At 52.7% G+C, this 27,683-nt stretch overlaps 1 protein-coding gene across 2 annotated transcripts; it reads left to right on the top strand.

Moving 5' to 3' along the window:
- The first annotated feature begins 105 nt into the window (after positions 1–105).
- Positions 106–26,218, top strand: LOC133358207 (dnaJ homolog subfamily C member 7-like). 2 transcript variants are annotated; one of them, XM_061576443.1, is made up of 14 exons: positions 106–296; positions 7,789–7,877; positions 10,328–10,452; positions 11,226–11,339; positions 14,559–14,633; positions 15,115–15,233; positions 15,721–15,874; positions 16,635–16,799; positions 18,786–18,877; positions 20,173–20,246; positions 20,916–21,062; positions 23,076–23,228; positions 23,890–23,952; positions 25,939–26,217. In XM_061576443.1, the coding sequence occupies exons 1-14, from the start codon at positions 136–138 to the stop codon at positions 25,974–25,976; spliced, it is 1,569 nt and encodes a 522-aa protein (XP_061432427.1). In that variant the 5' UTR covers positions 106–135; the 3' UTR covers positions 25,977–26,217. The 2 variants fall into 2 exon arrangements, with proteins under 2 accessions (XP_061432427.1, XP_061432428.1); XM_061576444.1 differs by lacking the exon at positions 23,890–23,952 and having other exon boundaries at positions 25,939–26,218.
- Positions 26,219–27,683: the final 1,465 nt, after the last annotated feature.

Here is a 27,683-nt window from a genome sequence, read left to right as displayed (position 1 = left end):
CAGGATTAAGCAATCTGATGTAATAACCCCGACGCAACATGGCGGACGGAGGCCATCTTTGTCAGGGAGCATGGGGTGTGGAGCCGGAAGTGACGTCGCCCGGCACGCCGCTACTTCCGGGAGACATCGGCGGGCATGACGGCGATGGCGGACACTGAGGATGGCCGCTGCTGCCAGGCAGAGGAGGACGAGGAGGAGGATGGGGACGGCATGGAGCTCGACCCGGGCGGCGACGGCGACGACGACGACGACGATACCAGCCCGGAGCCCATCGCGGACCCCGAGGACGACAGCAGGTGCCTCGCGAGCGGCAGCGGCGGGGAAGCGACGGGCGATGCGGGATTTTTTTCGCTGGCGGGTTTTGGGGGGGTAGACGATTGGGGAAGAGGCGTGGGGGGCCTGGCGGGGGGGGGGGGGTATTTGGCGTTGAGGTCCTCGATGATTTTGGGGGGCTCTGTGGCGTCCTCCTCGCTTGTTCCCGCGGTCCCCTCAGACTCGTGGCGTTACTGGGGTCGTTCGGTTGGCCGTGTCGGTTTTTTTGTGGGGTGGTTATTTGGTTTGTCGGTAGCCTCGTGGTTCCCCTTTAGTCCGGCGGGTTTCTTGGGGTCCATGGCATCCCTTTCGTTTTGGGGTCGAGGGGGTTTATTTTGGGGGTGGGTTCGCAGTCCCCTCAGCATTTATCAGTGTGGGAGTTCACGTAGTCTTGGGGCCTCGGGCTTCTAGAAGTTTCCTTGCTGTTTGGGTGACAGGGTCCTCGTGTTTTGGGGGTTCTTTGAGTATCGGGGTCTTTGAGATCCCCGTGGTTTTGCTGGTAGTGATTTGTGTGGTGAGTATAGTGACGTGTGCTGGTAATGGTGGACTTGACATGTGGCGTTGACGGTGGTTTACAGTGGCGATGCGCCTGGCGGTGGTGATAACGTGATGTGTGATGTTGGTGATTTTATGGCAGTCGTGGCTAGTGATGTGTGTGGTGATTGGTGGTGATGTGTAGTTGTGATGGTGATGTGTGTGGTGATTGATGGTAATGTGTAGTTGTGATAGTGATGTGTGGCTTGGTGGTGCATACACTGCCAACACCATTGAGAATCAGCATCATTACCAATCCCACTGTAGAAGGCCGTATTCACCATCAGCACCATTATCAGCACCATTAATACCATGCACATCACCACGACCATGAATACAGACTACAGTATCATCACCCTACTGTCACAAACATTCTCTACCACTCTCATCAGCACCAATATCGTCATCGCCACCACTATCATCTTCACCGCCATCACCATCGCCGTACTTTCACAGACACTAACATCGTTCCGACAAATACCCTTTCTGTAAAGATGCACCCTACATTTCACAAACGGCTCATTTCTTTTGGGTAGATACCCGGTGAGTAACGTCCTAAAAGTGGAAATGGTGGACTTGATGTGTGGCGGCGGTGGTGGTGGCGTATAGTGGTGATGCGTCTGGCAGTGGTGATAACGTGATGTTGGTGATTTTATGACAGTCGTGGCTAGTGATGTGTGGTTGTGATGGTGATGTGTGGCTTGGTGGTGCATACACTGCCAACACCATTGAGGATCAGCATCAGCACCAATGCCACCATATAGGCCGTATTCACCATCAGCACCATTATCAGCACCATTGATACCATGAACATCACCACCACTACCATCAACACAATGAACATCACGACCACTACCAGGAATACAGACCACAGTATCATCGCCATATTATTACAATCATTGCCACCACCCTCATCAGCACCACTATCACCATCACCACTATCGCTTTACTTTCACAAACACCATCATTGTTACGATAAATACCCTTTCGATAAGGATGCACCCTACATTTAAAATAAACGGTCTGTAACGCCCTAAAGGTAGAAATAACAAATGTTGACCATGGAACAGGGTCCGGTTTTTGAAATGGCTTCTTTTAGATTGAAATAGGCCAGCAAAAAAAGATGAAACGTAAAAAAAGAAAAACCTATGTTATTTAAAACCCAATCTCACGCACTTTAATATTTAACTTTTAGCTTATTCATTTTGAATTTGATTCTGCTGGGGTTTTTGAATTTGATTCTTTCACATCCTGAGGGTCTTTCAATTTGTCATTGTATCCTTCCAATGCTCTTTGAATTTGCCACTGCGACTTGGCTAGTTTGTACCTGTCAGGGTCTTTTCATTCACCACTTCAATCTTTGCACACATTTTAATTATAATTTTTGATTACTATATTTGTTTACCCAGGAAAGCCTCAATTCTTTTTCAGGAAGGTCCTGCTAAGAGGGTGACGATTACTGCTATGTGTTTCCAAATTGAGTAATTTGCTAGTAATTTTTCAAATTTGGAAAAAAATATTCGTTATCGCTGGCACACAATGGCCTGCTCTTCCTAGAATGACTTCACGGGGATCTTCAACATCCGCTCTGAAGGCAGACTGCATGGCATATTTTTAAAATTAATACGCACCGCAGTATTAACCAGGCTGGCCGTGGGTTCGAGCCGCAAACCTTCAAAAGCAAGTGAGACCTCACTACCACTGGGCCATGTCACCACCGCTGATTGAATCAGAAGGCACACTTTCAAACGAAAGGTTAATTTAATCTTTACTTTGTGACACTCCCATCTCTCACTTGTGTGTCCTGGGTCGTCTGGCACGTGATAATATAAAAACAATATTTTACAATCAGTCAGGAGTGCCGCAGTGACGTCCATGTAGCCTCACTCCTATACTTTTAAATAATTTAAAATGTTCTCTCTATTTTTATTGAATTTGTACCAGCGGCTTCCTCGTGCCACAAGTCGATGTGTGTGCATTCATCGCTCGCGCAAAGTGATGAGCCATTTGTGGTGACCAGGTCGCTTTTGAAAAATGACTTAATAGCTCAGTGGGCCTCGTCTGGTAGTTTGGGGGGATGGTTTAGTGTTGTGTTTGTGTGTGTTGGGTGATTTGTTTACCTCTTGTACTGTGCACTCCTATCGTTCGTGTTTGTGTACTGTTGGTTGTTGTCACGTGTTTAACCCCGTGGCCCCTACTGGACATCTGTGACAAAAGAGCTTTATAGCTCATCGGATTCCTCCTGCAGTATACATGCATATGCTGATTCTGTAAGAGAAGGGCTCACAGAAGCAGATGTCGTGGAATTGTTCTTGAAAGCCATTAAAGTGAACTATTTTTATCCACACACTGGGGGGGGGTGGGAGGGTGGAGGCCTGGGTGCACTTCCCACAACCCCTGCTAGGAATAAATGTTCATCTCGTGGCATTTAGGTATTTAAAAATGCCTCTGCTGGAATCTTTTTTTTCTACCAAATTAAGTTAAAAAGATAATTTTGAAGAATGTTATTTTTTTGTAGATTTTTGGCTTGGGTCACGTAATAGTTGGGATCAACATTGCGTGGTGGAAACCCTCCACCACACAACACAGCCAAACAAGCAAAAATGCGATGCATGCCAGCGCTTAACCGTGCGCCGATCATTATTGTTCGGCCCACTCACCGGTGAGTTGTAGAACAATTTTCACATTAAAATTTAGCTCCATTAGATATGCGACATTTAGTTTGCAACCACGTAAAGCATCATCGGGATAGGATCGAGAGTGTGATAAATTAATGTAAATTTTTTGCGCGATTATTGTTAATCATCAACGCGCAACACTCAAACCTGGTTTACTCGCAACTCGGTCTATGTGAGTCTGTGGGTCTCTGTGCGTGTCAGTGAGTCTCTGTGTAAGTCGTCGGTGAATGGGCTGTGACCATCATCTCACTACACTCAAGAACCCGGTGTAATCACGGGCAGCAGAAGCCGCCAGGCTTTCAATCCAGCAGCTCGGTGGTGCTCACTCCGTGGCCTCTGACCTCTGATCCACCTGGCCACCTCCACTCGCATGGTCGTGTGGTGTTTTTTTTTGTAACGCACCGCCCGTGCTCGCTGCAGTGATGTCGCGGGAGTGACACGGTGCCAGCGGTCCCGGCGGTCCCAGCGGTCGCTGTCGCCGCTGAGGTTTCGCGGCCCCCCCTGGTTATTACTGCATTTGTATTTATAGTAAAAATAAAAAAATCGTGCGCCATCTGGTTCGCAGCAAACGTCGAAGATCCTTTCAACGTCATTCGAAACGAGCAGGCCATTGAGTGCCGGCGTCATGGTCGATAGTTGCCAAAGTAATGACACGGTCACTGAGGTTTGTGGTCTTCAAGTTTGGGTGATTCCGTAGCCAGTCTCGTTATGAAAGTATTTTTATTTTTCTCATTTTGCTAAATCGCACCGCTCTTGCTCAAATGAACGTGGACCAGAGGCTCACCTCTGTTGGCAGCTCTGAGGCAGTGGTGGGCATTGCACATTCCCATGGGGGGGACAAGTGCATCCATTTGCTGTCCGCCGCTGGTGTTGACCTCCCTTGACCTTTCGTGAGGTGACAATATATTACCTTAGTTGGCCAGCAAGGGGGAATCTGACTTTTACAAATGCTCCCAAATAAAGCCATGCTAAGAGTTGCCACATCACATCCTAGCCCTTCCACCACCAACACAGCAAGAGCTGTGAGCACTACCACCACTATAACCACAGCCACTACTACTGCCATCTTCACCACATGAACACATTCACAACATGAAGACAACCACAACACCGCTGCTGCTCTGACTACCACCACCACCAATTCCACCACAGCCACTATTACTACCATACCCATCACCACAACACCATGACTTCAACCATCAACACAGCCACAGTTAATACTGCAATTACATAGATAACCACCACCAATGCAAGGACAGCTATGACTGCTACAACTACCTCCGCCGCCACTACCAACGCAACAGCCATGCATGTCACCATCACCGCCACCACAACGCTGCCACCACTCATTGCCACTACAACCACGACCAACATCAACTAACATCCTACCACAACTGCTCCCACCACAACAGCCAGTATAAAACCACAGTCACCACCGCATGAACAATCACCAATGTTGCCACAAGAAACACAAAGCACCAAAACACCACTACCACAACCGCCACCACAACCACCGTGACAGCAACGCAAACCACTGCGACTCAAATCCCCAGCAACCAAAACTCGCACCACAACAACCACCGTGACTAAGAGCAGCAGCAGCAGTTGCCACTAACGCAGCGCAACCACAAAGCACAGCCACTGCTGATCTTCCACAAAGTAGTCACCATTTTATCCATTATCAAGGGACGGTGGTGGCGGTTGGAGCGTAGCGGCGCGAAGTGCGGTGTGGGATCGGCGCTTGATGCCTTGAATGATGCGCCGGGTTGCGGCAGGCATTTGGCCGGAGCCACGTTTGTAGTTTTGTGGAATTTATTTTTAATTCATGGCTCTCGTGCCCCCACGATGATGATGCTTCTGCTGCTGATGATTGATAACTTTAAACACTCGAGCCTACGGAGCATTTACCCTCTCAACGGATATACAAAAGACCGTGGAAACTGCAGTAGTAGAACCAAGAAACGTTCACTCAGGGAAATATAGATTGGCCACAGATTTCGAAATGTGTGAACGAACAAGTTCACAGTGATAGGAACTATAGTCCATGGCAAAGTAATATAACTTCATTACGACAACGGTTGACATCATTGGTAACTCAATGTTGTGTGTTGGTAAGGCACGTGTTCCATGTTGTGTATGTTGGTAAGCCACGTGTTCCATGTTGTGTGTGTTGGTAAGGCACGTGTTCCATGTTGTGTGTGTTGATAAGGCACGTGTTCCATGTTGTGCATGAGTGTTTTATGTGTGTAAGGCACGTATGCCGCGTGTATCAGTGTTGTTTGTGTGACTAAGGCACATGTTCCATGTTGTGCATGAGTGTGTTGGTAAGGAATGTGTTCCATGTTGTGTATGAGTGTTGGTAAGCCACGTGTTCCATGTTGTGTATGAGTGTGTTGGTAAGCCACGTGTTCCATGTTGTGTATGAGTGTGTTGGTAAGCCACGTGTTCCATGTTGTGTATGAGTGTGTTGGTAAGGCACTTGTTCCATGTTGTGTTTGAGTGTTGGTAAGGAATGTGTTCCATGTTGTGTATTCGTGTGTTTTCTGTTAGCAAGGCACGTATGCCGCGTGTATCAGTGTTGTGTGTGTGACTAATGCACATGTTGCATGTTGTGTATGAGTGTGTTGGTAAGGAATGTGTTCCATGTGTATTCGTGTGTTTTCTGTTAGCAAGGCACGTATGCCGCGTGTATCAGTGCTGTGTGTGACTAAGGCACATGTTCCATGTTGTTTATGAGTGTGTGTTTTGTTAGTAAGTCACGTTTCACGTTGCTTACCTCTGTCACTGTAACCTGCCGCTGATGTTCCCTGCGCACATTCAAAATCTCGCCTGCACGGTATCCACGCCGCAGCCTGTATTGTTTGAACGAGGGAGGGGGGTGACTCGTGTATTAAGAACCCCTGAGCTTGGAGTGAGCCAATGAGGTGAGATCATGGCTGGGAGGGTGATGTTGGTGGCGTTGGGCGGCAATGGCCGGGTGACGCATGCGTTGTGCCTCTTGGCAAGCCGCCTCTTTCCCACCGCGCCAACTCGCTGCGCTCTCCCCGTGCGATACTGACGCCGTGCCCTTATGGTATTGGTCCCCAAACACATCGGGGTTTTTTCCACGGCCAATGTTACGGTTCGTTTATACGTATTTTCTTGAGAAAATTGATCAATTTGTTGGTATCGCGTTAAGATCAGTTTTTTTCCCTGTGTTGGTTTTACTCGGATTTAAAGAAGCCGGGTTCAGGTGACGCGGTTATTCTGACTTTCCTGGCTTCTGACCCAAAGATGCTTGACGCAGTTTCAGGGGGAAGCTTTATATGTCTTATTGAGCGAACGTAGGTAGTTGAGAATTATATTCTTGGTTCTTTCGGTAAAGTCACGTAGAAGAGAAAGAATAAAATAATAGAAACAAAACATAATACAATTCTCAGGACGTTGTCTTTCCGACGGCTCTGTTCTTCACCTAAGGACGGCTGCTTGCGTTGTGGCCGAAACGTCGTGAGAATTTTATTATGTTTTATTTTTATTATTTCCCTTCTACATGACTTTACCGAAAGAACCAAGAATATGAATCCCTGCAGTCACGAAAGCTTTAAATCGAAATTTAGTTGAGAATTGTTCTTTCAATTCACCGGTAGGTCGAGCTGAAACAATGGTAACTTGTGCGTCCGTTCAACGCTTGTACTTTGTCACAATTTAATTTGTTTGGCTGAGTCAGGTGGTTATGAAAAGGCATTACAAGTCTGTCCTGGCCTTAAACACGTCCCTCCCCCCTGCCCCACTGCTCAATTCACGATGATGCCTGTTGAGGGCAAGGCTACTTGAGTACTGGGTTTGGACTGCCTGAGTAGTGGGTGGGGCTACCTAAGTAGGAGCTGGTAAACACGTGGTGTTTACCCTTTTACTGATTGTCGTTGGATGTCACCGTGGTGTCCGTGTGTGTGTGTGGGGGGGGAGCGGTGGTTAGTGCATTGTGCTATCATCCCTACTTAAATTCCCGCTGGCGACCAAATGGCGATGGCGATTATTTGAGCCAGTCCTGGGCATCCTCTATGTTGACTCGGCCTTAATTGAGGACCTATGCACGGTGTGTAAACATCAGCACTGGGGAGACGAGGGGGGCTGGGTGTGGTGTTGGCGACCCACCCCCTCGTGTGCCGTTCCGGCCTTCATAGATGCTTGCTAGCAACACCACTTGATCCGAGGATCTGGTGAAGGCTACTTGGGGGATCTTGATCTGTTGTGTGTGTGTGTGCGTTGTATTGAAAACCCACAGAAACGCGGAGTTCAACAAGGAAAAAGGCAACGAATATTACATCAAGAAACACTACAACGAGGCCTACAACTACTACACCAAGGCGATCGGTGAGCACAGATCTCGCGTCATCGCACGAGTCATCTCACACCTGGCCTCATCTCAAACCTCGCCTCATCTCAAACCTGGCGTCATCTCAAACCTCACCTCATCTTACACCTGGCCTCATCTCAAACCTGGCGTCATCTCAAACCTGGCGTCATCTCAAACCTGGCGTCATCTCAAACCTGGCCTCATCTCAAACCTCGCCTCATCTTAAACCTCACCTCATCTCAAACCTGGCCTCATCTCAAACCTGGCGTCATCTCAAACCTCGCCTCATCTCAAACCTCGCCTCATCTCAAACCTGGCCTCATCTCAAACCTCGCCTCATCTCAAACCTGGCGTCATCTCAAACCTCACCTCATCTTACACCTGGCCTCATCTCAAACCTGGCGTCATCTCAAACCTCACCTCATCTTACACCTGGCCTCATCTCAAACCTGGCCTCATCTCAAACCTGGCCTCATCTCAAACCTGGCGTCATCTCAAACCTGGCCTCATCTCAAACCTCGCCTCATCTCAAACCTGGCCTCATCTCAAACCTCGCCTCATCTCAAACCTGGCCTCATCTCAAACCTCGCCTCATCTCAAACCTGGCGTCATCTCAAACCTGGCCTCATCTCAAACCTCGCCTCATCTCAAACCTGGCCTCATCTCAAACCTGGCCTCATCTCAAACCTGGCCTCATCTCAAACCTCGCCTCATCTCAAACCTCGCCTCATCTCAAACCTCGCCTCATCTCAAACCTGGCGTCATCTCAAACCTGGCCTCATCTCAAACCTCGCCTCATCTCAAACCTCGCCTCATCTTACACCTGGCCTCATCTCAAACCTGGCGTCATCTCAAACCTGGCCTCATCTCAAACCTGGCCTCATCTCAAACCTGGCGTCATCTCAAACCTGGCGTCATCTCAAACCTCACCTCATCTTACACCTGGCCTCATCTCAAACCTGGCCTCATCTCAAACCTGGCCTCATCTCAAACCTGGCGTCATCTCAAACCTGGCCTCATCTCAAACCTCGCCTCATCTCAAACCTGGCCTCATCTCAAACCTCGCCTCATCTCAAACCTGGCCTCATCTCAAACCTCGCCTCATCTCAAACCTGGCGTCATCTCAAACCTGGCCTCATCTCAAACCTCGCCTCATCTCAAACCTGGCCTCATCTCAAACCTCGCCTCATCTCAAACCTGGCCTCATCTCAAACCTGGCCTCATCTCAAACCTGGCCTCATCTCAAACCTGGCGTCATCTCAAACCTGGCCTCATCTCAAACCTCGCCTCATCTCAAACCTGGCCTCATCTCAAACCTCGCCTCATCTCAAACCTGGCCTCATCTCAAACCTCGCCTCATCTCAAACCTGGCGTCATCTCAAACCTGGCGTCATCTCAAACCTCGCCTCATCTCAAACCTGGCCTCATCTCAAACCTCGCCTCATCTCAAACCTGGCCTCATCTCAAACCTCGCCTCATCTCAAACCTGGCCTCATCTCAAACCTCGCCTCATCTCAAACCTGGCGTCATCTCAAACCTGGCCTCATCTCAAACCTCGCCTCATCTCAAACCTCGCCTCATCTTACACCTGGCCTCATCTCAAACCTGGCGTCATCTCAAACCTGGCCTCATCTCAAACCTGGCCTCATCTCAAACCTGGCCTCATCTCAAACCTGGCGTCATCTCAAACCTCACCTCATCTCAAACCTCGCCTCATCTCAAACCTCGCGTCATCGTGAACCTCCATTCGTGACTCGCTGCAGGAACTATGTGCACGTTATAATCAAACGATGAGCACATTTGGTGTTGGCGCTATCATTCTTACGGCGTTGCAAGGCGATCGTCACGAAGGAGAAGGTGCTGCTGTGTCACACCAGGGGGCGGTGTCGCTGCTGCCTCTGCTTGTGTGTGATCATAACTGAGTAATTTGCAGGAACATTTTCAGCGTTGGAATGTTTTGGCCAATATCATCTGCATCGTGTGTGGGTTTATTTTAGCTATGGGAGGATATTGGAACACCTGGAGATCCGAGTTTGATTCGTGCTCACGGCTAACAGTCATAGAATCTCTGAGCCGGTCCCAGGCCTCCCCTAGGCCGACTCAGTCTTCCATGAGACATGTACAGTCTGCAGTGGTTTCACACTAAGGTTAAGTCGAAGGATTTGCGTTTAAATGCCAAAGCATCTCGAAATCGCCTTCCATCACAACTCATCGCCTCTTGTCATGCCGGCGCTGTAGTTTAATTATTCTTGTTTCTTTGCCTAGGGAGCCGCCTCGTGTCAGCTGCCCCTGTGCAGCACAGCTGACGCAGCACCGGCCTCCAAGTTGGCATGAATCTGTCACCTTTAAGTTCTTCCGACGATCGTTTCAACCGACGTGATCGCTTTCTCCTCTCTGACCAATACCTCCCCCCCCCCCCCCCCCGGCCATTCCTCCCCCCTCCTCCCCCCTCCATTGCGGTCCCCAGAGTTGTGTCCATCAAATGCCAGCTACTACGGCAACCGCTCAGCGACGCTCATGATGCTGTCGCGCTACCGTGAGGCGCTCGAGGACTCCCAGAAGGCCGTGCGGCTCGACGACACATTCGTGAAGGTAGTGGCACGTTCAGGGGTTGGATCGGGGGTGCTAGGTCAGGGGTCAGGGGTGTGAGGGGTGAGGCATAATGGCTATGGGTTATGGTAAGGGGGTGAGGTGAGAGGTTAGGGGGGGAACAGAAGGGGCTAAAGTTTGTGGATTCAGTTTAGAGTCATCAGTAGTACAGGCAAGGGTTATGTATAGGATTATAGTTGGGGTTAGGAGCTCGGGATATTGATGGTTAGGGAGTAGGATGAGATTTGTGGTTAAGGTTAGGAGTTTGGTGTTTTGGGTTAGGGTGACGAGTTTTGAATAGGCATCTGGATTACTGGCGAGGGATAAGGGTCGGTGTTTGAAGATATGTTTAGGGGTTAGGATGACTGGCTTAGGTTAGGAGTTGGGTCTGCTGGTTATGGTTATGGGAAAGGGATCGGGGTTAGGGTTATGGATAGGCTTTGTGTATGTTCAATGCGTATGTGTATCACGTACGTCTGTGTGTACATGTGCATGAATATGGCCGACGCCAGTGGCAAATATCTGAATCGGTCCTGGGCCTCCCCTAGGTTTACTGAGCCTCAAATGAGTAGCTGGTGCGGTGTGTAAACATCGCCACTAGGCATCGCCACAAAGACGGCCGTGCGTGGTGCTGGACCCAGCCACCCCTTTAGTGTGCTGTGCCGACCTTCATAAGTGATGCTCGTGAACAGCAATCGCCCCACAAAGTCTGTGAAGGCTATGCGGGGGATCTTTGTCTTTGAATACCAGTTTGTGTGTGTGTCCTCTCCCCTCAGGGTCACCTCAGGGAAGGGAAGTGCCACGTGGCGCTGGGATCGTCAAATGCATCCGTGCGGTGCTTCCAGAAGGTTTTGGAATTGGAGCCCACCAACAAGCAGGCGGAGCAAGAGGTTTGACAAACACCACACACTCACACGCAAGCACACGCACACACGCACACACGCAAGCACACGCACACACGCAAGCACACTCACACACGCAAGCACACTCACACACGCAAGCACACACGCACACATGCACACACACTCGCACGTACATATACGCATTCAAGCACACACGCACTCACGCGCACACACACGCATACACACGCGCATGCACACAAGCACACACGTGCGCACACACAGGCGCGCACATACACAGGCATGCACGCACATTCGCACACACGCACTTGCATGCAGTTACACACCCACTCACGCACTCACTCACACACTCACACATGCACACGCACACACACGACCCCATTGTGCATTTGACGTTGAGACAGACCCAGGTGCTATGGGATAACTGGCCGAGTAGAGCCAGACCTTCTCCCAACTACACACTTTACTCACACGTTCATAAATGACTCCTCCACTCACACATTCACTTTAACCCACCCACTCAGCAACCCACCCACTCGGCAACCCACCCACTCGGCAACCCACCCACTCAGCAACCCACCCACTCGGCAACGCACCCACTCAGCAACCACCACTCGGCAACCCACCCACTCGGCAACCCACCCACTCGGCAACCCACCCACTCGGCAACCCACCCACTCGGCAACCCACCCACTCGGCAACCCACCCACTCGGCAACCCACCCACTCGGCAACCCACCCACTCGGCAACCCACCCACTCGGCAACGCACCCACTCAGCAACCCACTCACTCAGCAACCCACTCACTCAGCAACCCACCCACTCAGCAACCCACTCACTCAGCAACCCACCCACTCAGCAACCCACTTACTCAGCAACCCACCCACTCGGCAACCCACCCACTCGGCAACCCACCCACTCGGCAACCCACTCACTCAGCAACCCACTCACTCAGCAACCCACTCACTCAGCAACCCACTTACTCGGCAACCCACCCACTCGGCAAACCACCCACTCGGCAACTCACCCACTCGGCAACCCACCCACTCGGCAACCCACCCACTCGGCAACCCACCCACTCGGCAACCCATCCACTCGGCAACCCACTTAACCTATTGGGGATGTTTTTCAGCAGCGGGGATGTTTTGTGTGTTTGTTTAGCTATGGAAGGAAACTGGGACAAGAGCCACGTGAAACAGGGGGGGGATCATAAACTCCGCACAGACACACACCATCACACACTCACACTGTAGAAACATGGGAGATTATGAACTCCACACACACACACACACCATCACACACTCGCACTCTGCAGAACAGGAGAGATCGTAAAAACTCCGCACACACATGCACACATCATCACACACCATCACACACTCGCACTCTTCAGGTCAGGGAGATCATATAAACTCCACACACACCATCGCACACCATCACGCTCTGCAGAACAGGGAAGATCATGCAAACTCAATACTCGCACACACACGCACACACCATCACACACTCGCACTCTTCAGACCAGGGAGATAATATATACTTCACACACACCATCACACACTCGCACTCTTCAGGTCAGGGAGATCATATAAACTCCACACACACCATCGCACACCATCACACTCTGCAGAACAGGGAAGATCATGCAAACTCCATACTCGCGCACACCAACACACACCATCACACACCGATGTGACGAGTGGGGGTGACGCGCGATGTGACGTGTGGGGGTGACGCGCGATGTGACGCGGGAGCTATAATTAGCGAGTACCGGTGTCGGCACCCCGTGCTCGGCACGCTGGCACCTGTTCGGCAGAGAGCACAGCACGCAGGTTGATTGACGGCACAGCAAGTTGGCTGGATACTAGCACAGCAAGTTGGTTAGTTGATAGTGCAGCAAGTAGGTTGGTGGGTCGCATGGCCAGCAGGTTGATTGACAACACAGCAAGTTGGCTGGATACTAGCACAGCAAGTTGGTTAGTTGATAGTGCAGCAAGTAGGTTTTCTGATAGCACCGCATGTATGTGAGCAGATAGTACAGCATGTCGGTTGTCTTACGGCTTTTACGTCGGAGGAAGAAGGTTGTAAAAACTAATTGAATAGCATTATTGGCCAATCGCCCAAATGCAGGACCCTCTTTAAATTGAGCCACGCCACTCGGATAATCTTTCCGCGGTAGTTAAAGGACACGTCCATACATATATACACACACACACACACGTTTCCGATTAGCACGGTCGGCAGATATGGTGCCAAAGAAGTTCAACATACGTACACACAAACACGGGGCTAGATTTGTCTGTGATCGGCGCACTCACCCAAAAATTTTAATGTTTGCGAGTTAAAGTCTAGGTTGACAGTCGACCTGGCCTGAGAGGTCAATAGAATTAGAGAGGTTAATTTCATCGCGGGGAAGTCTACAGTGCTCCTGGTATAAACCGACTGGCCCCTTGCCATAGGAACGTGGAATCGCTACCACTGAGGATGGCCGAAGGAGGTGACCGCCCATCGGCGTGAGTGTGACCAGCTGTTTAGCGGTTGTTATTTAACAACCGTGGATTTGCGGGCAGGGTGGCGCAGTGGTAACACTCGTGCCCCCACAGCGACAAGTTCCAGGGCTCGGTTCCCTGCTCGGGGCGCCTTTCTTCTTCGTGGGGCGTGTCAGGAGAACATGTTCTCTCCCTGTTCAGGCTTTCTCCCATAGCTGGTATTGACCGAACATCCCAATGCTGAAATACAAATTTACCTGCAAATCACTCACTTGAATTCGCATGCATAGCAGCAGCAACATTGCTCCCACCCCCCCCCCCCCCCCCCCTGAGTTTTTAGACTTTTCCAGGAGAAACAAACATGATAAAAAATAATCATGTAATCAATCATTAATCATGATCTCGATAAATCATGATGGTTACCTCACATGCTCAAGGCGTGTCCCGAATCCAATTTTAATGAGAACAACAACAAAAAACGACTCTTTGATGACTCAGTCTTGAGACACGGCGAGGCTTTCCTTAATTCTATGCATGCGCATGACGGCAGCAATCGGGTTCGCGAGCTTAGTGCCAACGTGAAGCTGTGCTAGCCACGACAACAGGGCTTCAGCGGTAGAGAGTTTGTGTCGTTTGCCAATTCCTCCGTTGTAGGAGCGCAGACTACAGCAGTTGACTTGTGTGGCCACACGCGCGCCAGTTGTAGTAGGAGTAGTAAAAATAATGATGGGTGCGTCTCGTTCCCCCGTTGTGGTGCCGCGCAGCTGAAGAACGCCAGCGTGCTGCTCGAGTTTGAAAACATGGCAGAGAAGGCGTTCGAGAAGAAGGACTACAGGAAGGTGAGCGTCGGCTGTGAGTGCGTCGTTAATTGCGTTGCAGTCGTCATCGCCGTCGTCGTCACCATCATCATTGTAACCGTCACCATCACCGTCCGGGCGCTAGTGGCTATGCTGCACTCGTGTAACCCGGCGCTGTGGAAGCGAGGGTTGGCGGTTCACACATGTTTGCGATGGTGGTGATGCTGGTGGTGGTGATGATGGTGGTTATGGTGATGTTCATGAGGTCATGATGCCGACACTACTGAGGCTGCTGCTGACGATAATGACGATGACGGTGGTAATGTTGACGGTAATGACGATGGCGATGCTGATACCTGTGGCGATGGCTGTGATGTTGATATTGCCGAGGTGGATGCAGATGGTGACGATGCTACCGATGTTGATGGCGCCGTTGCCGACTGGTGACGATGGCGCTGACGATGTTGGTGGCGATGACCGTGGTGCCGATTGTTGCCGTGTGCGCTCCCCCCACTGCTCCCAGGTGGTGTACTGCATGGAGAGGGCGCTGGCCTACGCCATCGCCTGCCCCAAGCTCAAGATCAAGAAGGCCGAGTGCCTCGCCCTGCTGGGGCGGTACGCAGAGGCGCAGTCGGTCGCCAGGTGAGCGCCAGTGCAAGGTTAGCACGAACCTTCACGTAGCACCAGCACTACCGTAGCACCAGCACCACCGTAGCACCAGCACCACCGTAGCACGAGCACTTGCGAAGGCACTAGCTTTACTCTAGCATGAGCACCAGCCGAGCACTAACCGCTTACTCAGCGACCACCTCTCGAACGCCAACGCGCTGTACGTGTGTGGCCTGTGCCTCTACTACTGTGTACCCATGTGTACCCGTATGTACCCTTGTGTACGTGTGTGTGTACGTGTGTGTGTACGTGTGTGCGTGTGTACACAGTGACGTGCTGTACACCGACTCCACGACCACCGACGCGCTGCACATGCGTGGCCTGTTCCTCTAATACTGTGTACATGTGTGTACATGTGTACGTGTGTGTGTGGTCTTCATAGGTGCTCGCGAACAGCACTTACCCCAACAGGCTGCTAAGGCTATACGGGGGGATCTTTGTCTTTGTTTTGTGTACACAGCGACGTGCTGCGCGCCGACCCCACGAACGCCGACGCGCTCTATGTGCGAGGCCTGTGCCTCTACTACGAGGACATGATCGACCGCGCGGTGCAGCACTTCGTGCAGGCGCTCAAGATGGAGCCGGACCACGAGATGGCGCGACTCACCTGCAAGGTGGGGGCCACTCGCACACGCACACACGCACACACACACACACGCTGCTTCCGCTTGTGTGCACGTACGTACGTGTGTATGCGTGAAGGTGCGGTCAACGTCATTGACGGTTATCTGAACCGGTCCTGGGGCCTCCCCGAGGTCGACTCAGCCTGATGCAGTGCGTCAACATCGCCACTGGGGAGACAAAGGGTCATGGTGCTTGCCACCCGCTCCCTCGTGTGCTGCGACAGCCTTCATAGGCACTGCTCGCCAATGGCACTTGCCCCGACAGTCTGTGAAGCTTATACGGGGAGATCTTTGTCTTTGTTGCATGAGAATGTGTGGCGGAGGCTCGTGAAAGACACTTACTGCTGCTGGGCAGTTGGAGGCAGGCACCTTCCAACAGCACCATAAGCATATTCTTAGGTTTTTTCAGTAAAGTCACGTAGGTAAAAAATTTAAATTTATAAAATAAAAATAAAATAAAAATCACCACGTTTCGGAGGCACAGCACGATTGCTGTATCATGTAGAGCAATCGTGCTGTGACGGTCCCACCTGCTTGTGTTGCCTCCGAATCGTCGTGATTTAAATTTTATTTTTATTTTACTTTTATTAATAAAAAAATTTTACCTACGTGACTTTACCGAAAAAACCTAAGAATATGAATCCTTGCAGTCACGAAAGCTTCAAATCTAGAAGCACCATAAGCCTCACTCCCCCCTCACTCCTGTCTCACCCACTCCCCACTACCGCCCTCCACCGCCCTGTGCGTGCAGAACGCTCGTTTGCTGAAGCAGCGCAAGGAGGACGGCAACCGAGCGTTCAAGGAGGGCCGGCTGGAGGAGGCGTGCCAGCTCTACTCGCAGGCGCTCACCATCGACCCCAACAACCGCCTCACCAACGCCAAGCTCTACTGCAACCGCGCCACCGTCGGCATCAAGGTACGGCGCCGGACGCTGTGCCGGTGGATGTGTTTGTGGTTTTGGTAATAGGGGTTATCGTGCCAGTGGTGGTGGTGATGGTGCTGGTTTATGTTTCTTTGTGTGTGAATCTCTGGTTCTTGGCAAATAGTTTCAGATGTGGACACGGTGGTGGTCTTGGTAGTAATTGTGGTCATGGTAGTAGTGGCTTTGGTGGTTGTGGTGGTCATTGTGGTTATAGTGGTGGTGGTGTGTTTGCGGTGTGGTGATGATAGTAGCATTATTGTTAGTGGCAGTAGAAGTGGTGGCAGTGGTGATGTTTGAGGTGTTTGTGGTCGTTGTAGTAGTGGTGGTGGTGTGGTAATAGCGGCGGTGCTGTTAATGGCAGTAGAACGGTGGTGGCAGTGGTGATTTTAGTAGTGGTCATACTTGTTGTGGTGACTGTTTGTGGTTGGGTGGTGGTGGCAGTGGTCACGATGCTAACATAAGTTGCGTCACCCGGTGCCACATGATACCGATTGGCCGAAAGGTCATGTCATTAAAGTTGCATCACTTCCTGCGATGTCACGAAACTTTCGGATCAATCCCAAAAAGCGTTTTTATTTCACAACAATACGAAATTTGATTGTGAGGTTAAAATCTAAAAATCGAGAACACACATCCATACTTTGTACTTTGTATTCGATTACCACTCACGGCCACCACCAGTGACGAAAATCCGAACCGTTCCTGGGCCTACCCTCGGTCGACTTAGCCTCAGATGAGTACTTGGTGCGGTGTGTATAAACATCGCAACTCTGGGAGACGAAGGCTGCCGGGCGTGGTGCTGGCCACCCGCCCCCTTGTGTCAAGTGCCGACCTTCAGAGGTGCTCGCTTTAAACAGCGTTGTGGGATGGCGGCGAGGGTGATGACTAACCTGGGGTGTGGTGTGGCGAACCCTGTGTCGACTATTGGCTATCCCGGAGGAGAGGGTGATTAGCCCTGGTGATACTAGGTGCTCGCTAACAGCACTCGCACCCAACAGTCTGTTCAGGCTATACCGGGTTGGGGGGGGGGGGTTCTTTGTGTGTTTCTGCCTGCGGATTCCTTCGATCGCGTCACATCTCCGAACACACCCGTGGTGGGGTGGGCTCCAGTTTTGGACTGGCTGACCCGGCTTGCAACGAAGCCCTCCCACGTGATGGCGCTGCCTACTCCCCCGCGCCGCTGTCGATTTCCGCGGCACTTGCCAAGTCGAATCGGAAATAAAATAACCCATTGATTTTTTTCTTGGGTTGGGTAACAATTTTTTTTTATAATTTGTTCACCGCCACGACACCCCGAGGATGCGCAGGGTGATGCAGTATTTGAATTTGAAAGGATTATTGTTGATTGTTGTTGATATTTTGTTGTTGTCGTCACGCAATGTTTTTTTTGTTCGAGGGGGGCGTTCATCCGTCCAGTGCGTGTGAGGGTCAGGAATGTTGCTTTGGGACAACACGGCCTCTGGTATATTTATTATAATAATTGAGCGCGTGCGATATTGGCGCTATCGTTCATACGGCGCAAGGCTGTCACCACGAAGGAAGGCGCTGCTGTGTGTCACAGGGAGGGTGGGCGATGTTTCTGTGTACGTATGTTGAACTTTTATCGCACCATATGTAGCCAACTGTGCTAATCGGAGGTGCGGGGGAAGGGTGCGATCCCAATTGAGTAATTTGCGGTGCAACCTTTTTTTGAATTCAGCAACCTCGGACCGTGACGGCGGCACACGAAGGACACCACCGGATCTGTCACGTCCGCTGCGAGTGAAGCAGATGGCGGTAGTATTGCCACGGCTATTACAGCCGCGGCAACCGTGGCGGTTCTTAATTTTGGGTGTACTAATCGTAATAGGTGTTCGCTCACGGAACCTGCCCCGGACACCCTGTTAAAGGTTCATACGGGGTGCAATGGGGGGGGGGGGGGGGGGATCTTCCTCTGTGTGGTGGTGCGGTAACGCCGCGCCTGCCGCTTCCTCCCTCCAGCTGCGCCGGATGGAGCAAGCGATTGAAGACTGCACGAACGCTATCCTCCTGGACGAGTCGTACGTGAAGGCCTACCACCGGCGGGCACAGTGGTGAGTGGCTGGGGGGCTGAGCGACTGGGTATCTGGGTGGCTAAGTTCAAGTTCATTTATTTGGTGTAGCCCTGTGAGACATTCGGCTCTTGAATCGGGTGCAACCGCAACAAACGAAAAACAAAAACATGAACAAGAAAACATCTTAAAGTGACTATGTGACTAAGTGCAAACAGAAAAGCCAGGGAAAAAAGACAGCAAAAATTCCAGAAAAAAGCACCGTACATCAACGCTGTGTGCAAAAATCCCAGTGGGATGCAAGTCAAACAGCAACAACAACCACAAGCCAACTTAGATTAAGGCCATCAGTCTAACTCCGTACTACAACAAACAAACATGGCCAAACCAAAAAACTTTTCCAAATCACCAAAATAAAGCCATAAAAGCAATGTAACAGTGATCATAGGAACTGTGACACAATTTTCACAATAAACGACATAAACAACATGTACTACCAAACCCTGCAGCCATAGCTGGCTGCATGAGTCACTCCACAAAATCAGGAGCATCAGTCAGAGTATCAAATTTTTCAATGCACCTTTAAGATCAGCACACTGAATCAAAACACAGATCATACTTTGCAGTGGTCATCCAGAGCGAAACATTTTATTTTATTTTAGGCCACTGAATAGCAGTGGCAGCTGCTATTCAGTGGGCTAAGTGGCTGGTTGGCTGAGCGGTTGGGTGGGTGAGTGACTGTCGCTGGGTGTCTGTGTGATGGGTAGCTGGGTGACTGAGTGACATGGTGACTTGTTGGCTGGGTGACTGAATCGCAGGGTGACTGGTTGGGTAGCTCAGTCGCTGAGTGGCTGGGTGGCTCAGGGACTGGGTAACTGGTTGGGTAGCTCAGTCGTTGAGTGGCTGGGTGGCTCAGGGACTGGGTGACTGGTTGGGTAGCTCAGTCGCTGAGTGGCTGGGTGGCTCAGGGACTGGGTGACTGGTTGGCGGAGCCGCTGGGTGGTTGAGTGACTGGCTGGGTGGTTGAGTGACTGTGGCTGGGTCGCTGAATGACGGTTAGCTGCGTGGCTGGGTGACTGGTTGGGTAGCTCAGTGGCCGAGGGGCTGGGTGGCTGGTTGGCTAAGCAGCTGAGTGAGTTAGTGACGGTGGCTGGGTGGCTGAGTGACGGGTAGCTAGGTAGCTGGATGGCTGAGTGCCTGGGTAAGCAAGGTGGGTGAGTGGGTGGTTTATGATGAAGACGAGGAGGATGAAGGGCACTCAGAAACGAGCGTCAGCTTGTCTGTTCACGCTTGCTCAACGATCGGCGGCGTCGTCTCTCTCTTCTCCGCGCGTGCAGTTACCGAGACACAGAGCAGTACGAGGAGGCGGTGAAGGACTTCGAGAAAATCTTCAGCATGGAGAAGACGAGAGGTGAGGAGGAGGCCTTTCGAGGTGTGGGTCGAGTGGCCCACGCGATGTTCCGTGCTCCTCGAGCCGTAGCCCTGAAACTGGCTTATCGGCACCGACCAGGGTGGCAGATGCAAACGGTGATTTTCTTGCAGTGGTTTGTCTCCCGATGGCAAGGGTTTACGATAGCAAGGTCTCCGTGATAGCTTTATATGATAAAATCGTCATCGAGTGGGTACTGTAGTATGTTTGGTAGGCCATGGGGAAATCGTAATCTGAGTTGGATATGCAGCTGATGGTTTCAGACCACAGTGCATATTGGAGATTCAGACTAATGCAGAGATCCATAGACTTGCTCAGAGACCCATAGACTCGCGCAGAGACCCGTAGACTTACACAGAGACCAGAGACCTGTAGACTCGCACGGAGACCCGTAGACTCGCGCAGAGACCCGTAGACTCGCGCAGAGACCCGTAGACTCGCGCAGAGACCCGTAGACTCGCGCAGAGACCCGTAGACTCGCACGGAGACCCGTAGACTCACACGGAGACCCGTAGACTCTCAGAGAGACACATAGACTCGCACAAAGACCTATAGACTCACACAGAGACACGTGGACTCGCTCACCGCGTGATTTTGCCGTTGTTCGTCATCGCCACCGCCGCCGCCGCTGCTGTTGTGATGGATGCGCAGAGAACAAGCAGCTGCTGCACGAAGCGAAGCTGGCGCTGAAGAAGAGCAAGAGGAAGGACTACTACAAGGTGCTGGGCGTGGACCGCAGCGCGTCGGACGACGAGATCAAGAAGGCCTACCGCAAGCGCGCACTCATGCACCACCCGGGTGAGCGTTGGAGTGGGGGGTGTGGCGCGTGGGCTGGTGGGAGATGTTAACTACCTCGCCCGGTATGCAGGAGCGCGTGGGTTCGATCCCGACTCTGACGACGCCTGCTGCTGTATATTTGGAGTTGGGTGTCTTTCTCGCGTGGCCCGTGGTCACGTGGTTTTTCTCCAAGTCCTCCGGCTATTCTCCACGTTTAGAACCAACGTTTCGAGTATTTTGCTGCTGTGAATGTCCACGTGACAACGATAATCCACTTTGTTTGAGCTGCTGTCATTTGTGATGGCCCGGTCGCTTCTGAAAAAGAGCTACACAGCTCGGTGGGGGTAAAATAAAAATAGTTTGATTTTACAAGTGGGGAGGCAGCAGGAGAACGCGGGTCGTGTGGAAATGACAAATGTTAACACGTGGTGGTAGGGGGGGAGTAATGTTAATGACACAGGTGAACACACGGGGGTCATGCAAGCCACAGGGGTCACGTGAATGACGTAGGTGTGAACACGCGAGAGGGGCGGGCAGGTGAGCACGGGTCGTGTGGATGACGGTGCGATGCGGTGGGTGGTAATGTTAATGGCAGCTGAACACGTGGGGGGTCATGCGAACACGGGGGTCATGTGAGTGACATAGGTGTAAACACACGGGGGTCGTGAATGCGCGGGTGGGGGGGGGCGTGTTAACGGCACAAGTGAACATGCAGAGGTCATGTGGTAATGGCGGGTGGTCACCCGTGCTTGTGCTTGAGAAGGATGTCTTTTGTTGGACAGACGCTGCAGCTCAGGGGCTGGACGCTAGAGGGCGACATGTGACACACGAAAGCACGCCGTCGCAGTTTCTCACTTGGCGTTAAACGTGGCGTAGCTACACGTTCAATATCGATCCACCGCTGGGTAAAGGCCTCTCTCTACGCAGTGATGGTCGTGGCTTTCAGTTTGACCGTACTTCACAGCCCGTTCACTGCGGGCCGGCGAAGGCGGTGGAGCGTAGCTGTTGGGGACCCGCGCAGAGCGGCAGTAGATTTACCTTACAGGGACTCCAATTTTCTGGTTTTAAGAAAAGTATCCTCCCCATAGAGGTTGGTCAGTTTAATACGTAGGCTTTCGCGACCGATGATGCTGGATGCAATTACCAGCGAAACGTCGTACTCAAATTGTAAATGTTGTGGTTTCACGCTTCAACACACCGGTGGGCTAAAGCAGTGAACTATTTGTCTTTTGTCAACGTGACACTTTTTTACTGATTGGTCGTGTCGGGTGGTGGAGGGTTACGACACAATTATAAATAACGTGAACTAAACCCAAAAACGTTGATTATGAATTACAGGGACTCCTCTACGTGTTAGTGTACACGCCGCACAACACTTTTGGAATCGACGGGAGAAAAGTTGTACTTACGAACAAATTGACTTATGAACGGAGCTCTGCAACCGAACGGAGCTCTGCAACCGTTCATAAGTAGAGGAGTCCCCGTGTAGCCTTTTCCCGGGCTGTTGGTGCAAGTGCCGTTCGCGAACGGCACCTATGAAGGCCGGCACGGCACGACACCCGGCCGCTTCTGTCTCCCGACGTTCACACATCGCACCAGGGGAGGCCAAAGATGAGATATTCACCGCTATTTTTGGTCAGGTGCGGAAAATGAACCCGTGTTGCCGGGTTCGTAGCGCGACGCGCTAACCACTGCGCCGCCGCTCTCCCCCAACTCCGCTAGGCAATGTAGCGGCGCACCTGTGTTGCGTTTCACCTCCTACGCCCTCATCAGATTGACCCAACGCGTTCTCGTTTTACTGTCGTCGTCGTGTAACGAAACGACGATGTGGACGATGGTTTGTGATGTATCGTCGCGGGATCGAAACGCACAAAACGATAATCTATTACGGTCATCATCATTGTATTGAATAAATCGGGCATCGTTGAACCTGTGTAACCGACCGACTGAACGATCGACTGACTGACTGACTGACTGTCTAACTGACCGCCCCACTTGACCGCCCGACTGACCGGGTCACGTGCCCTTCCGCAGACCGGCACAGCAGCGTGAGCCCGGACATGCAGAAGGAGGAGGAGAAGAAGTTCAAGGAGGTGGGCGAGGCGTTCTCCGTGCTCTCCGACCCCAAGAAGAGGGCACGCTTCGACAGCGGCCAGGACCTCGAAGAGGACGGCTCAGGCTTCAACGGTCAGCGGGGGGGGGGGGGGTGACCAGCCCAGAGGGGGGGGGGGGGTGATGACTAACCCTAGGGGTGGTGTGACTAACCCTGTGGACTATTGGCTATCTCAGAGGAGAGGGTGAAACTAGGTGCTCGCTAACAGCACTCGCACCCAAACGGTCTGTCACGGCTGTACGGGGGATCTTTGTCTCTGTATGTATGTGTGTATGTATTCGTGTGTCAGTGTGTGTGTGTGTATTCGTGTGTCAGTGTGTGTGTGTGGGGGGAGCGGTGGGTGTAGTGGTTAGCGCGCTGCGCTATGAACCCGGCGACCCGAGTTCGATTCCCGCTCACGGCCACCACCAGTGACGATTATTTGAACCGGTCCTGAGCTTCCCCGAGGTCGACTCAGCCTCAAATGCGTACCCAGTGTGATGTGTAAACATCGCTACTGGGGAGACGAAGGCGGCCGGGCATGGTGCTGGCCACCCTCGTTTACTGTACCGGCCTTCGTAGGTGCTCGCTAACAGCAATTTCTCCCAACAGTCTGTTAAGGCTTCACAGCGGGGGATCTTTGTGATGTGTGTGTGTGTACACAACACACACGCGCACACCCACTGCCGTGCGGTATAGGTTAATGGAGCCGAGTGCCTAACGCCTGCCCCCTGATTTCCCTCTCTCTTGGTTCAGATCTTGACGCCAACAACATTTTCCGTACCTTCTTTGGGCCTGGAGGTGGCTTCACTTTTGAAAGTGAGTCGGTTCAACTTTCGTCTCGTACTACCCCCCCCTCCCCCTCCGCTAATAACCGCGGCCGTGGTGGCGCATTGAAGGCGTGGGGCGCCGATCGAGGATTCCCATTTCAATCAGGGCTTTGAACAATAGATGATGACGGTGTATAATTTTTAATGCGCGCGCACCTTCAGAGAGAGAACGGCTCGGAGGGTCACCCCACAGGCGAGCGGGGGACGGCGGGCAGAACCGGCGCCGGCAAGCGCCACAAGCTCTTGTCATCCTACATTGGGATGTTTTGGCCAACTCCGTTATCGTTGAGCGTTGGTGCACGTGGGCGGAAACTTCGCAGTACCCGGAGGAAACCCCCCGCGCGCGTGCGAGGGGGAGGGGGGGTGGTGGTGCTCACTCCGCCGTACGTATGGAATGCACCATGGGAATTATCCCGCTTGCTGTTCTGCCATACGCCCCCCGAAAGTGGATGGGCTGAAATAGTTAACATCAACCAAGGAAAGAAGAAGAAGTGAGAAAGACGTTTAAAAATAACTGAAGGAGATAAAGCGATTTTGAACGGATACATTTTTAGTCCATGAGCCCAGAGCAGACATCTGGCTTTACCTCCTGAGGAAGCGTTGCTCGCGTGAGGTAATCGGACAATTCACCTTTGATCCGCCGCCTCCGTTGGAACCGATTCCTCGTGAGCGCTTCGCGATCCGCCAACCTTCGGCCCCTGCACGGCGGCCGCGAATTACCTCGCCACACGCGCCGCCGCCAGCGTGTGGCCGCCAGCGTGTGGCCACCAGCGTGTGGCCACCAGCGTGTGGCCGCCAGCGTGTGGCCGCCAGCGTGTGGCCACCAGCGTGTGGCCGCCAGCGTGTGGCCGCCAGCGTCCGGCTACGGCGCCTTGGGGACTCTCCTCCCGACCGTCCCAACGCCACCCAGTTCCCGTGCAGCTGCCTCTGTGTGGCAAAAATGGGGGGGGGGGGGGGGGGGGAGTTAGTCTGCCTGTAGGGGAGCATTTTCGCTCTGTGGATTTGGCAAATGAAGTGGCTTGCGGTGTAATTTGGCAAAATGCAGAGGATGGGCGCTGGGCTGCAGGGGTGAGCCAGGAGGGATGTGGCAGTACAGCAAGTGGGATCGTGAGACCGTCCGTCCGTGCTGATCTTTTGAGTGTGCGTGCTGGGTTTTCGCCCCGGTCTATCCGTTTTTTTTTCTCCCACGGGAAGAGAGGTGATGAGTTAGGTGCGTGTGTGTGCATGCGTGTACTCTGCGGAGCGGTACTGTTATGGTTGGCGCGCGCTGAGCTACGAACCCGACGACCAGAGTACGATTCTCGATCGCGGCCAACACCAGTGACGATGATCTGGTGTGACGTGTAAACGTCCACCACTGGGGAGACAAAGGCGGCTGGGCGTGGTGCTGGCCACCCACCCCCCTCGTGTGCCGTGCCTGCCTTCACAGGTGCTTCCTAACAGCACTTGCCCCAACAGTCTGTTAATGTGTAATTTGCTCAGATGCATTTGCATTTAACTTTTCTTAAACGTTGTAGTTGTAAGGGTCGTTGACCAGTCTGGGCTGTAAAGGGAAATTATATATTCGAGGCAATGTTTTTGTGCAGTGGCCCTTCCTGGACATTTCTGCTCTGCAGAAGGGTCATGGTTCGAAACGTCCACCTCCAATATATTTATTTCCTTTTAAAAGCACACGGTGTTATTGACGGTGTGCTTTTATTGGGAGGTGGTGTTAATTTGTGCTTGTGCTCCGATGCCAATGCGGTGTCACCAGTTGATCGCTCGTTGTTCCCGAGTGAGCAGCGAGTAATTCTAATTTGTTGCGCGTGTGTGTCTGTGTCTTTGTGTGTGTTTGTGCGTGTGTGTGTCTGCTCTCATGTGTCTACTTTCTATGTGCGGCTTTTTGGGGGTGTGTGTGTGTGCGCGTCTGTGTGCACGGGTATGGCTTCGTGCTTATGTGTGCGTACGTGTGTGTATGTGTGCGTTTATCTGCCAGGCCAAGCTCCCGGAAATTTTTTCTTCCAGTTCGGGTAGTGCTGGCTGCCGTGTCAGCCTCACCCCTACCATCATCGCAAGCGTTCCCAAGCCATCACCACCACCACCGTCTCCTCCGCCACTGTCGTCACCACCGTCACCACCAACCGCGACGCTCACAAACCAGCTTCTGTAACATACGACCCCACCACCACGTGCTGCCAAACCCGGACTCCAGCTCTCCCTACGCCGCCACGTGTAAAAATCACCCCCCAGTCGCCGGGGTGAGTGGGCGGGTGGGTGGGTAGGCGAGTGGGTGGGTTGATGAGTGGGCGGGCGGGCGGGCGAGTGGGCAATTGCAGAGAGCGGAATCCAAACCATCTAGGCGGGACGAGTAAACGCGTCTGGACGCGTCCATCCCCCCCACACCACATACGAGTGCTGCCCTTGCTCAAAGGCAGCAGCAGGAGCGGCCAAACCGAACCGCCCCTCCCCAGCCAGCCAGCCGCTGCTCGCTTAATCAAAACGTGCAACCGGCCTGGGTGGACCACGCAAAGTGGCGGGCACGCAGAGAGAGAGAGAGATGAGAGAGAGAATGTCCGGCTATCCGGAGTAACCAGGATGAAAACCACCATCCTATAAATTCATCGGGGAGGGGGGGAGGGGGGGCAGGGAGGGGGGGCAGGGAGGGAGGAGGGGTTTAAGTTTCGGTATTATTTTGCGAGGTCGCCCGCGTGTGAGATGGCGGCTTTGTTAGTTATTATCATGGCTGTCGCCGCCCAATAAAATTAAATAAAGTTGGTGTTGTTGCCCGTTACCCGTTAGTAGCGCGTCGTCGGTCGCACTCTTCTTCACGGCTGTGAACGTTTCACCGGGAGACACTGCCACCGCCACTCGCGGCCGCCACTCCATGGCCGCCGTTCACCATGGCCACCGTTCGGCTCTCGTCTTACGGCACGAGCCAGGGTTTCACCGATAGCTCTGTTCGTTCCCCTCCATCGCAACCCCCTGCACAACCGCTAGCGTCTCTTCGAGCAATTGTCCAGCAGTGCCCCCCCCCCGTCAACCCCAGCCCCCACGCCCACCCACCTGCCCCCACGCCCACCCACCTGCCCCCCCACCATGAAGAGCCACCCCACCCCCACAGCGCCCTCAAGCCCCTCGCTTGTCAGAATGTCGTGAGCGTCCGTGTGCAGCAGCGTCCGGGCTACGATGCTTCTCAACCGCTGCGGTTTGCTGGCCTACGTAAAAGGATCCTGCGTTTCAACGATGAGTCGTTCTTGCGTGCGTGTGTGCGTGCGTGCGTGTGTGCGTGCGTGTGTGCGTGCGTGCGTGTGTGCGGTTCTTGCGCCGCTGCGCTGTGAACCCAACGAGCCCCGAGTTCGATTCCCGCTCGCGTCCAATGAACCTTGGGGCAGACATTTGACTTTGGCCCTGTGCCTCCCCCTGGCGGTGTGTAGCCAGCGTCGGGATACCGGGAAGACGCGAGGCGGCCCCGCGTGGCGGCCCGGCGTGACGGCGTTGGCCAACCCGACCCCTGCGCGTGACGTGCCCGCCGCCGCCGTAAGCGCCTGCCCCGCACAGCCTGTCGAAGGCTGTGACGGGAACTTTGAGCGCGTGTGTCCGCGTCGCGCGCGTGAACGTTACCGACGACGTGTTGGCGACGAACAGGGCGGCTGGGTGGGCGCGTAGCTGCGACATTGGCCACCCAAGTCCCGCTGTGCGTGGGCCTTGGTAGAATCTGAGGGGGAATACGATGAGAGCTAC

Source organism: Lethenteron reissneri, chromosome 61, assembly GCF_015708825.2.
Source record: "Lethenteron reissneri isolate LAM-NWPU_2019-01 chromosome 61, ASM1570882v1, whole genome shotgun sequence".
Lineage (NCBI taxonomy): Eukaryota > Metazoa > Chordata > Hyperoartia > Petromyzontiformes > Petromyzontidae > Lethenteron > Lethenteron reissneri.
Note: the sequence above shows the minus strand (reverse complement) of the source record. Positions and strands in the feature narration are given on the sequence as shown.

Bases quoted from the DNA above. Each gene is read 5' to 3' on its own strand.
- LOC133358207 (XM_061576443.1), top strand. From the start codon at position 136: ATGACGGCGATGGCGGACACTGAGGATGGCCGCTGCTGCCAGGCAGAG. The intron at 18,878-20,172 runs GTGAGTGGCTGG...CCGCGCGTGCAG, and splicing joins TACCACCGGCGGGCACAGTG to TTACCGAGACACAGAGCAGT. The intron at 21,063-23,075 runs GTGAGCGTTGGA...GCCCTTCCGCAG, and splicing joins CGCACTCATGCACCACCCGG to ACCGGCACAGCAGCGTGAGC.